The sequence below is a fragment of the Lithobates pipiens genome, unplaced genomic scaffold (genome assembly GCF_037356315.1).
Source record: "Lithobates pipiens isolate NorthernLeopardFrog02 unplaced genomic scaffold, aLitPip1_a1.2 Scaffold_19, whole genome shotgun sequence".
NCBI classification, from domain to species: Eukaryota; Metazoa; Chordata; class Amphibia; order Anura; family Ranidae; genus Lithobates; species Lithobates pipiens.
In genome coordinates this window covers 73,699,081-73,711,764 of record NW_027507764.1, presented here as the reverse complement: position 1 = coordinate 73,711,764, position 12,684 = coordinate 73,699,081, and the positions used below count along the sequence as shown (strand labels likewise).

General features: G+C 42.0%; 1 protein-coding gene across 2 annotated transcripts in view; it reads left to right on the top strand.

Annotated features, from left to right (window-relative positions):
- HACD1 (3-hydroxyacyl-CoA dehydratase 1) overlaps positions 1–11,908 on the top strand; it is a 102,757-nt gene extending 90,849 nt beyond the window's left edge. For both annotated transcript variants that reach the window (XM_077490904.1, XM_077490903.1), the window contains exons 5-7: positions 129–250; positions 9,134–9,312; positions 11,510–11,908. In XM_077490904.1, coding sequence (XP_077347030.1) covers positions 129–250; positions 9,134–9,312; positions 11,510–11,592 — 384 coding nt within the window. In that variant the 3' untranslated portion in view covers positions 11,593–11,908. The remainder of the gene's footprint in view (positions 1–128; positions 251–9,133; positions 9,313–11,509) is intronic.
- Positions 11,909–12,684: the final 776 nt, after the last annotated feature.

Genomic DNA, 12,684 nt, shown 5'->3' with positions numbered 1-12,684 from the left:
CGAAAGTCGGAAATTCGCCGCGAAACGACCGCCGGGCGAAACGTTCGTCCATCACTACATGTCAATGCCGACATTACTTAATACACCAAAAAACTAACTTACTGCATTTCATGTGTTTTTGTTTTCAGATCCAGAATGAGGAGAGTGTTCTTCTTTTCCTGGTTGTGTGGACTGTGACGGAGATCACTCGATATTCCTACTACACTTTTAATCTTCTCAAGCACGTACCATACTTTATTAAATGGGCCAGGTGAGGAGACTGTTTCGCACACATATACAGTATACATGGACCAGTTTTGAGTGGAGGACAACTTATCTACCAACAGGTTTCTGGATTGTAGGAGGAAACAGAACCATCTGTATGAAATACACAAACTCTAGGTGTGACAACTTACAAGTCCCCTGAAGTTAGGGCTTTTAGCATCAGCACCGGGTAACTTACAACAACCAATCAGCTATTATCACGGAACACTATCACGGAAAATTAGAGGAGATCCAGAATGTAAGGGCTCATGCACACAGGACGTTTTTACAGCTGCTGTTAGGGGCAACTGACATTTTTGTTAACTGCCTCTAAATGCCCCTTTATGTTAGCCTATGTGTCCATACACACATACGCTTTTAGATGCATTTGGAGGCATAAGGGTTTAGGGGCAGTAGAAAATAAATGACAGCCTGTGCATCCAGGATGTAATTATGTGTCAAAACCTTCTGAGCAGCTATGCAGACAAACAAATAAACAAAGAGCTGCCAGCACTCCCCACACTTCCTAAATATGTGATACTACAGAAAATAAATGACAAATGAGTGCAGTGCTAAGTGAACATGAAGTGTTAATAATATAATAAAGTGTGTGACCCCCCCTAAATATGTAAAGTGCTCAATGCAACCTCCCACTATCATATAATATGATAATTTAAGTCAATTGATGAAAATTAAATAATATATAAATGAATATACAATACAATTAATGAAAACAATGTGCTTGTCAATCAATCAATTAATAGTGAATAGTCCAATCATTGGTGATTATAAACAATATTATAGTCCAATACGGTATATGTTAGAGAAAAAAACACAGATGCTCTGAAAACACCAATCTTCACTCTGATCCACCTCTGTGCATATGACAAACGAATCCTTGTGCACCCTCCACCGGATGTGCCCTCACCTCAGAGCTTAAAATAAAAACATTTGTGATAATAGCCAAATCTTCAAGGGTACTCCTCCTATCATTTGGAAACAAAAAGCGCTACATATTTTCTTATTTTTATCCTCCTATCATTCGTACTTCCTTTGGTGTATGACCCGGCATTAGTTTCCATCTCAGAATATTCCTTCCTGATGGTTACCAGAGCCCTCCTCTCATATCACCCACATGAAAAGTAAAAACTGGCAATAGGGCTTTATCCTTTTTAAAAATGTATCAAACGATTAAAACAACATGTATACACTCACATTTCCATATTAAAAAATCAGCCTCTATGCAATCAACCTCTGTGTGAAGACGGTGTTTTCAACTTGGAACCGGTTCTTCAGCTCCGGTCGTCAGTGCCCCCCCCCCCTTCCGTCACACTGGAACAAGCTTTCCGATCACTTCCTCATACGTCAGCCCTGCACGCCCCTCCTACCAGTTTCGTCACATCCTCGTGTCTTCCTCTGGGGGATCTCCCAGAGGAAGTCACGAGGGTCTGGCAAAACTAGTTTGTCATATGCACAGAGGTGGATCAGAGTGAAGATTGGTGTTTTCAGAGCATCTGTATTTTTCTCTAACATATATTGGACTATAATATTGTTTATAATCACCAAAGATTGGACTATTCACTATTAAAATGATTGATTCACAAGCACATTGTTTTCATTAATTGTATTGTATATTCATTTATATATTATTCGATTTTAATCAATTTAATTAAATTATCATATTATATGATTGGGAGTTCATGTGAAGGTGAGAGCACTTGCACTTTACTGAGGAGTGGGAGGTTGCATTGAGCACTTTACATATTTAGGGGGGGGTCACACACACATTATTATATTATTAACACTTCATGTTCACTTAGCTCTTCACTCATTTGTCATTTATTTTCTGTGCATCCAGGAGCAGAGGCTATTGAGCTGTAAAAAACGCTGCTAAACGCTGTAGCAAGCCTTTAGCCGCATTTGGCGTTTTTAGACATTTTTCAATTATAGGGAGGGTCTTTACTGAACAAATGCCAAAAAACGCTAATGCCGATAAACACTCATAAACGCTATTCGAAAACGTGGCTAACAGTGTGTTTTTAGAGCTGCTTTTTTTTGGCAGCAGCGCTAGAATTTTGTAAACGTCCTGTTTGCATGAGGCCTAATGCTTAGGGGAATGGGTGGATGATGCTGGAGGTCCTCCAGCCAGGAACTGAGGTGGGCTTTATCTGACTTGCAGCTTCTAAGCCCTTGTACACACGGTCGGAGAATCTGTCGGAATGAGTCTTATCGGACCGCGTCGTCAGACAATCCGACTGTGTGTGGTATGCATCGGACTGATTCCGTCCGAATCTCCGTCCGATCCAAATTTCCAACATGTTGGAAATATTTCCCGACCAACTGGGCCGGACGGACCTAATCCGATCATGTGTAGAGCATTTTGATCGGACCAAGTGCCACGCATGCTCAGATCAAATTCCTACATCAAAGCTATTGGCTACTAGCCTGAATGTAGTCCCATCGTAACAAAATTACGTCATCACGTTCTGAAAGATCAGATTTTTTGCCAACTTAGCCCGACCGTGTGTATGCAACAGTTTCGGACACAATCCGTCGGACTAAATCCGACGGGCAAAATCCGACGGATTTGGTTGGCAAAATCTCCGACCGTGTGTACGTGGGCTAATACACTCTGTCAGGAGCTTACAGTGTGCAGTGAACTCAGAGTAAGTAATTTCAAGAGAGGAGCCTGTACCACTGTGCAAGGCTGAAGGGAAGATGCAAACATTATCCTTTCACAGTGGGTAGATTGGATAAATGGGGGTCTGAACCCAGATATTAGGGACGCTTGCTGATTCAACCCCTCACTAAACTAAGATTAGTCTAATTGTACTGCTTTTCTTAGCATGTTGTGATTTCTTTTTGTGTGGAATGATTGGATAAACCTGTTATCAGTCCCTGAAACTGGAACACTGCGATAGATCTTCTGAGATGAATGAAGACTCTGTATCAGGGGAATATTGCTATCATCCCTTAGTCTTTTGTTAGAAGAATTGCACACAGAGATGTTGACCTATATTCTATATCTGATCGAACATCCATTGTGGGGTAGAGGACAGTCCGCCAGGAGGTCTGAGGAACATCACACAAACCGTGACACGATTTTAGCCATGGCCTACACAGTTGAACTTGATGTCTTTGTAAAACTAAGATGAGAATCTGTTCCCTGGTTGTCACAGAATTTAACCAACAATACCTCCGGGTGCTCGTGGATTTAATGAGGAACCGGAGGCAGCTGCTTCTGACAAGTTACGGTGGTAGAAAAATATATCCTATATATAAAAATAAAAAAAAATTTAATTCCTTTATATTCAATGAAAGTGAGTTTAACAGTCAATACAGATAGCCGAGATACATAATAAAAAGCAGACAGAAGGAACAAAAGGGGTCGTGAGGTGCAATGAACATATCAAATACCCCAGCAATACACAGTATGAAAGGCACAAAAATATGGTATTACAGTCAGTGTGGGGAGCTGGGGAGGCATTCAGACAACTACCTGCGTGACCCAAAACATATAATAACGTACGCGGTGCTATACAATCAGGCCCGTCTTTAATATAGATTGGACCCTGGGCAAAATTTTTCTTGGGGCCCCCCCAAGCAATTTCCCTCTCCACCTACTCTGAGACATACAATAAATAGCAGCAGTTTTCCGTATCAGATCAGGCAGCAATTGTGATTGGTTGCCAGCAGTTACAGCATATCATTACTGCTCACTGCTTAGTTGCTAGAGGTTACAGCACATCACCTCCTCACAGCAGGGGCGCATGATATACATAGGAATGCCGCCTTTATTTACATATCAATGCCACCAGCCGCAGCTATTTACTCAATATTGTCACTGCTATTTACATATGAATGTCGGTTATTTACATGTAAACACAGGGTCTGCAGGTGAGTCATCTGTACACAACAATAGGGCAGAGCTGGGCAGCATTAGTACCAGCACTTCACACTGAGATATTGGGACACAGCACAGGAATATTTAAACCTGGATAGTTGGCAAGTATGAGGCAGCTGTTTTGGGCCCAACAACGACAGGGCCCAGGGCAGCTGCCCCTTTTGCCCTGCCTTAAAGACGGCCCTGTATACAATACAATAAACTCTCACAGCTGCTCGGAAGGCAGAGCATCCCGATGATCAGCTGAGCCCAGACATGGGACATCATGATATGGATAATGCAAACTAGGATATTCACAATATCTGACCAAAACAGCCCATGACTGGGTAAAAATTATGGGAAAGGGGGATGGATAAGGGGGGGGAGAGGGTAGGCTGCAGACATCTCTTAAGGCGAGAAATAGGACATATCTAATGGCATCATTTAGTGGTTGAGTGGCCCTTAATTTGTATATCCATTTGGCCTCGATTTACAGGGTTTTCTGATCAAAGTCACCCCCCCCTTTTCGGGGGGGGGGGGGGGATAGCAAGTACCTGAAACCCTAAAGAGTCAAAGTATCATAGTTGTGGGCCTGAGCTAAATGCTAAATGTCTGGGTATAGATTTCTCAGTAATGCCTATATGTATATCTGTAACATGTTCTTTGATACATCTCTAGAAATTTTGCTTGGCTTTGCCTACATAATGGTTTCCACAGCCACATGTGAGCAAGTAGAACCCCCATCACTTTGCGAACTCACTAGTGTCGCAGTTCACAAAGTGATGAATAGTTACATAGTAGGTGAGGTTAAAAAAAGACACAAATCCATCAAATCCAACCTATGTGTGTGATTATATGTCAGTATTACATTGTATATCTCTGTATGTTGTGGTTGTTCAGGTGCTTATCTGATAATTTCTTGAAACTATCAATGCCCCCCGCTGAGACCACCACCTGTGGAAGGGAATTCCACATCCTTGCCGCTCTTACGGTAAAGAACCCTCTATGTAGTTTAAGGTTAAACCTTTTTTCTTCTAATTTTAATGAGTGGCCACAAGTCTTGTTAAACTCTCTTCAGCAAAAAAGTTGTATCCCTATTGTGGGGTCAACAACAGCAGCTATAGCATCTTTATGGGCACAACAGCAGCTTTCTGGGTGCAATAACATCTTTATGTTATATTGCTGTGCTTTACCACTTGCTTACAGGGTACTTTCACCCCCTGTCCTGCCCAGACCAATTTTCAGCTTTCAGCTCTGTCCAAAGTAACATTTTTATCATTTTTGTTCACACAGATAAAGCTTTCTTTTGGTGGTATTTAATCACCACTGTTTTTTTTTTATTTTTGCTAAACAAACAAAAAAGACTGACAATATAAAGAAAATAAGTTTTTTTTCCTTAGCTTCTGTTATTAAATTTTGCAAATAAGTAGTTTTTCTCCTTCACTGATGTGCACTGATAGGCTGCACTGATGAGGTGGCATTGATGGTCACTGATAGGGGGCACTGATTGGCAGCACTGATAGAACTGGTTAAACAGCATGTTGCTTTTAGTGGGTGGTGCTGTGAAAAAGAATAATGTAGTTCAATGTGGCCACCGTATGGCAAGTATTGGGTTAAATCAAGTGGTTAGGAGGCAAAATATTGCCTCCTCACCACCTCTTCAACAGCTCTGAAAAGCGATCCAAGCATGGATCTTTTCAGGGAAGCAACAATCACTTCCACACCAGTGAAGGAGCCCTAAGCCCCTGTACACACGGTCGGAGATTTCGACAACCAAATCCATCGGATTTTGTCAGTCGGATCTTGTCCGAAACTGTTGCATACACACGGTCGGACTAAGTTGTCGAAAAATCCGATCATTCAGAACGTGATGACGTAATTTCGTTACAATGGGACTACGTTCAGGCTAGTAGCCAATAGCTTTGATGTAGGAATTTGATCTGAGCATGCATGCCACTTGGTCCGATCAAAATTCTCTACACATGATCGGAGTATGTCCGATCGAACCAGTTGGTCGGGAAATATTTTCAACATGTTGGAAAATTGGGTCCGACGGATATTCCGACAGAATCAGTCCGATGCATACCACACACAGTCGGATTATCCGACAACAGGGTCCGATAGGACACATTCCGACGGATTCTCCGACCGTGTGTACAAGGGCTAAGAGTAACCAAGCAAAAGCATGCAGGGAAGTAAAGTGTTAAATCTCTTGACATGATAGCAGAAGGTTCAGCCTGATGTCCAACCAGGATGACAGTGTAAGGTGATACACAGTCTATGATTCTATGCTGACAGGTCCTGCAGTTGTTCTCTGTACGGTCAACCCAGAGGACACGGGGCACTCTTTACGTCTAGAGGAAAAGAGATTTCATCTTCAAGTACACAAAGGTTTCTTCACAGTTAGAGCTGTGAAAATGTGGAATAGACTCCTGCCAGAGGTGGTTCTGGCCAGCTCAGTAGATTGCTTAGGTACTAACATAGGTAAAGTTGATCCAGGGAAAATCCGATCGCCTCTAGGGGGATCAGGAAGGAATTTTTTTCCCCTGCTGTAGCAAATTGGAGCGTGCTCTGCTGGGTTTTTTTTTCGCCTTCCTCTGGATCAATTGTGGGCATAAAATTGGGTATATGGATTGTACGATTATTTTTTTTTTTATTTATTTGTTTTTAAGGTTGAACTGGATGGACTTGTGTCTTTTTTCAACCTGACTAACTATGTAACTATGTAACTATATGCAATTGGAGGCACATTCCACAAGCAGTTTGCTGATAACAGAAGATAAGAGCAATCAGGCAGCCTGTGACAGCAGGGGAAGGAGATCCAGGTGTCAGCCTGACAATAAATAAGGCTGAGCTCTGGTGAAGTGAACATTCTCTAATCATGTTTGACTTTACTTTCCTGCACTTTCCTCCCTAGTGTGTGGACAGCTTGCTAATTCCAGGGGGGGCACTTGGCTCCCTTTGCTCCCTTCTGCGGATGCCCATGACTGCTGCTCACTCTGCAGTCTCCTTCTATCAGTAAATGTGTAAGCATCAGACTCCAGTGCTGCATCTCACTTTCCCAGTCTGATGGCAGATATGCAGGAGGTGATTTTTTTATTACTGCTTTCAAACAGAAAATACCACGTTTGGTCACTAGATGGTGCTAAGTCTCATAAGGATGCCCATGATACATGGTGCCATCTAGTGGCCAGATGTGGTATTTTTTGTGACAGTGACATGTTGCCTTATGTTTCACTACAGTATCATTTACTATGGAATTCCTGGTGAATCTGCCTATTCACCTGTCTTCCTGTAAAAGTCTGACAAGGCCTATCATGGATGCAGATATACGTTGACAAGGAGTAAAAGACCATTAACCACTTGCCCAGCTGAAGATTTAGCCCCCTTCATGACCAGGCCATTTTTTTGCGATACTACACTGCTTTACTTTAACTGACAATTGCGCGGTCGTGCAACAATCTACCCAAATCAAATTTGTGTCCTATTTTTCGCACAAATAGAGCTTTCTTTTGGTGGTATTTGATCATCTCTGCGCTTATTTTTTATTTTTTGTGCTATAAACAAAAAAAAACTGATCATTTTGAATAAAAAAACTATATTTTTTCTTTCCACTATAAAACATATCCAATAAAAAAAATGTAAAAACTCAAATTTATTCATCAATTTAAGCCAATAAATGTATTCTACTACATATTTTTGGTAAAAAAAAATCCCAGTAAGTGTATATTGATTGTTTTGTGCAAAAGTTATATAGTCTACAAACTATGGGATATATTTATGGATTTTTTTTTTTTTTTACTAGTAATGGTGGTGCACAGCGACTTATAGTGGTACTGCGATATTGCGGTGGACAAATTGAACACTAACTAACACTTTTGACACTTCTTTGGGAAACCCTGACACTAACACAGTGATCAGTGCTAAAAAATATGCACTGTCACTGTACTAATGACACTGGCTTGGAAGGGGTAAACATCAGGGGCAATCAAAGGGTTAGCTGTGTCCCTAACCAGTGTTTTTGTGTACTATGGGGTAGGTGCTTTTACTAGGGGAAGGTCCCTAATTTGCAGGAACACAGGATCCATGCCTTCCCTACTGGCAGAACGGCAATCTGCCTTGTTTACGAATGACCAGCGGATGCTGGTGGACATCGAGTCCGTGGTACCAGCTAATTAGCTCCCCCCGTGCATAATACCAGTGGAAGCGAGCCTCCACCGGCAGGCATTCACGGTTGCTACCCGGAAGTGCGGGATCATGTATGTGATCTGGCGCACAGTGGCCGTCCTGTAGCAGTAAAACTGCTCTAGGTCGGCCGTGAAGTGGTTATTTTGAATCAGCTGAAATTCGAGCTGTGGGTGACCCTGCCGACAGCAACCGGCTCAACATTTTTCATTAATTATATAAATATATATAATACACTGTAAATACTTTAATGTCCATAGTCAGAGCACAGGTGCATTTTAAAGACCAACTATAGGAAAGTAAAATGACCCCTTGTGGGACTGTGCTTTAAGCGCTTGCCACCTGGTCAAAGTACATTACTGCGGCGGAAACAAAGAAATCTGATTTTATTGGATATGTAACAGAAAGTAGAAAAAAGTTTATTCTAAATTTTCAGTCTTTTTTCGTTTATGTATTAAAAGATTAAAAAAAACAGAGTTGATCAAATACCACCAAAAGAAATCTCTATTTGTATGAAAAAAACAAAATAAATGTCATTTGCATACAGTGTTCCATGACTTTGCAATTCCTAGTTAAAAGTAGCTCAGTCCTGAATAGCACAAAATGCCCTGGTCATGAAGGGGGGGGTAAAACCTTCCGCAGGTCAAGTGGTTAATATCACAGAATTGGGATACATAAAATGAATTAAACACAATCATACAGCTCCTTCATAGCAGATTCTACATATAATTGTACTAGAATTCTCTATTAATAAAACTTATGCTCGTCGCTTTTCTTCTGTATTCTAGAAATGGAGTAACGCTGTCTGCTTTTCTTCTCCAGGTATAATTTATTTATTGTCTTGTATCCTGCTGGTGTAGCTGGTGAACTCTTAACAATTTATGCTGCTTTACCGTACGTGCGGAAGACTGCGATGTACTCTCTGCGACTTCCAAACAAATACAACATTTCCTTCGATTACTACTACTTCCTGATCGGCGTCATGTGTTTTTATGTACCATGTGAGTCAGACATATATATATATTTGCAACGAAATCAGAATTTTGACACTTTGAAACTGTATAACTTACATTGCTATTTTATGTCTTCTTCTGCTATTCATAATAATAATTTTTTGCTTTTTTTATTATTTATTATTAATTTTATTTTATATATATATATATATATATATATATATATGCGTGTGTAAAATATTATTATTGTTTATTATTTTACATAGGCATGGGCAGCGCTTTACCTCTCCGGCAGCTGTCTGTTCCTGGTAGGGGTAGTGTGGTATGCGATTCAGCGCATGACACAGCTCCTTTTTTTTTATTTGTACAAACTTTACTTCATTCATGTGACTGTACAGTGTCATGCGATTCTGTATACCACACTGTGATAAAATGCTGCATGTCTTCATGCTGCAACACAACACCAGGCTTTGTTTCAGTGTGAATGGAAACAATTATTTTCTGTGTCCTTGCAGTGATAGGCATTTTACAATGCAGTGTGAATTAGCCCTAAAGCCTGGTACACAACACTAGTTCTGACACTAGACTGACAGCTCAGGTCGGAGCCACTGAACGAACAATCCGATGTTAGTACAGCGGTCTCCCCTGCTGTACTGTTGGGTTCTGACAGGGGGATGGCCTCCCAGCAGAACATTCCTGAACATTGGTTGAGAGCGCTGATTGGGAGTCAGTCGGTAGACCTTTTTTGGTCATGAGCCTTCAACAGAAGCCGGCCGAACTGTCGGATACCATACACTTGGGACAAATGTCGGACAGTTTAAAACAGAGTGCATGACTCAGCATTTACAGAGGATTATGGCTGACACTGTTTGCTTTCAGACTGTCTCTCACTAATTGGATGTCCGTAGGGAGTCATAGAGTGCAGGCAGGGTGGAGTGGAAAGCCAAGTGAAAATGAGAACTTAAATAGGAGTTCCGCCAGCCCCCCCCCCCCCCCCAACAAAACATTAAAAGTCAGCAGCTATGAATAATGTAGCTGCTGACTTTTAATAATAGGACACTTACCTGCCGCCACCGCCATTCATGGTAAGGGAAACCAGCAATTAAGCTTTTCGGCTTCACAGTCGGTTCCCTACTGCGCCTATGCGTGAAGCGTGCTGCACTTTCTAATTGGCCTGGTGGCGGAGGAAAGAGGAGGTGGCCCGAACTTCCAAGGGCAGTCTCCCAGAGGTGGGGAAGGGTACCTATCAAAAACAGGTACCTGCCCCCCCCCCGTTCATAAAGGATGTATGAGCGAGTTTGGGGTGGAGAAACTTGACTGGCCTGCACAGAGTCCTGATCTCAACCCAATAGAACACCTTTGGGATAAATTAGAGCGGAGACTGCGAGCCAGGCCTTCTTGTCCACATCAGTGCCTGACCTCACAAATGCGCTTATGGTAAAATGGTCAAACATTCCCATAGACACACTCCTAAACCTTGTGAACAGCCTTCCCAGAAGAGTTGAAGCTGTTATAGCTGCAAAGGGTGAGCCAACTCAATATTGAACCCTACAGACTAAGACTGAGATGCCATTAAAGTTCATGTGCGTGTAAAGGCAAGTGTTCCAATACAATTTGGTATTATAGTGTATATGTTAGTCCCCTTTAAATGGGGTCCTTATGCACTCCTCCACTAGAAAACAGGTTTCTCCTTTATTCTCCACTTACAATATGCCAGTCACTGTTACTTTAATTCTTCAGTCAACCTCATGCAGAAAAAAAACTGTATATAGTGTTTTTCCTCTAAAACATATTTTTCCTAAAACTCTAGAAGAAATACACCCACATTATATAGGTGCTATATCGCACCAATGAATGCAGGCATATACAGCAGTAAAGCTCTTTATTACAACAGCACACAGTATAGGAAGCTCTAGTTTCACACTCCGTGCATAAGGACATCATCCAAGCTCCGCCCCTACACGGTCTGTCATAGGGTCACATGACTTTGTCACGACTTCATACATATAACACATATGTGATTTTTTATTTTTTTTGGTGAGGACAGCTTAAAGATATAATAGTGGAGTTATAGCAGGTCACAAGGCTTTACCACTTGGTCAAAAAACGTGTGTTTCCCACTGCAGAAATACACTTTTTCCTTGGCGGTGCATACCCCTAATCAGCAGTATGAACAAGGCCATAATGTTGTTGATCATTTAGTAACCATAACAAATCATTCACCATCGAAAATCTTTCTTTTCAGTGTTTCCCCAGTTGTACTTCCACATGCTCCGTCAAAGAAGAAAAGTCCTGCATGGAGAAGTCTTTGTGGAAAAGGAGGATTAGACCAACAACATCGTAAAGAAGTCTTTACACTCTGAGTTTCTTTGATCTCCAAAGCCTACTCACCCCAAAGGCCTGTTGGTTTCAAATCCTGGATAACCTTGTCCCACATACAACAGACTAGTTTCCAACAAAAGCAAAATGACCTGGGATTTACAATGTCATTTTTGGGCCATCCAGTCCTAAATCGTACCCAACCCCCGTACCCCACCATTTTTTATAGATTCCAACCTTCACCAAATTTGACTCATGTTTTCATTGAGTTTTTAAGGTGCTTTGTGATCTTTTTATAAAGGGAATGAAGACGAATTCTCAGTCAGTCATCAGTGATTTGTCTTATTTATTTTTGTACTGTGTCTATAATACTGTATCAGCTACAACATCTCAGAGCACCAAATAAAGGGAAATAAAGTCAAGCTTACATTCTTACCTACATTATGGTCCCGGATGACACTGTTAACCCTGCCCAAGGTCCACATTTCATCTGGGTGGGTGCAACAAAATCACACCTACTTTACAGGTTGGTCCCTCATGCACTCTAAATATGTGGGAATGCCCATCATGAACATTTTATGGGTTGGACCCACTTAGACCCCACCTTAAAAAATGCAGAGACAGGCTTTACAGCTCTGATTACCTCAAATAATGACTTTGAAGCTGCGTACACATGATCAAACAGTCCGGTGGAAAATCCGGCCGTGTGTGGGCTCCGGCAGACTTTTTTTACCCAAAAGTCCGGCGGATTAAGAAAGTAATTTTGCACATCAATCTGTCCGCCGGACTCGCATTTCGGGGGACAATACGGCCATGTGTGTGCTAGTCCGCCGTACTTTTGAAATTAACGGATTTTTCCCACCCAGAGAAAAGTCCGCTCATTTTGAGCGCGGCTCCAGGTAGCCGGGACCAGTGAAGGAGGCGTCGCTGGCCCCATCACCTGGTATAGACTTAAAGGGGAATCCCTATGCCGAAAAAACGGCATGGGGGTCCCCCCCAGGTACATATCAGACCCTTATCCGAGCACGCTACCCGGCCGGCCAGGAAAGGGGGTGGGGACGAGCGAGCGCCCCCCCTCCTGAGCTGTACCAGGCCGCGTGC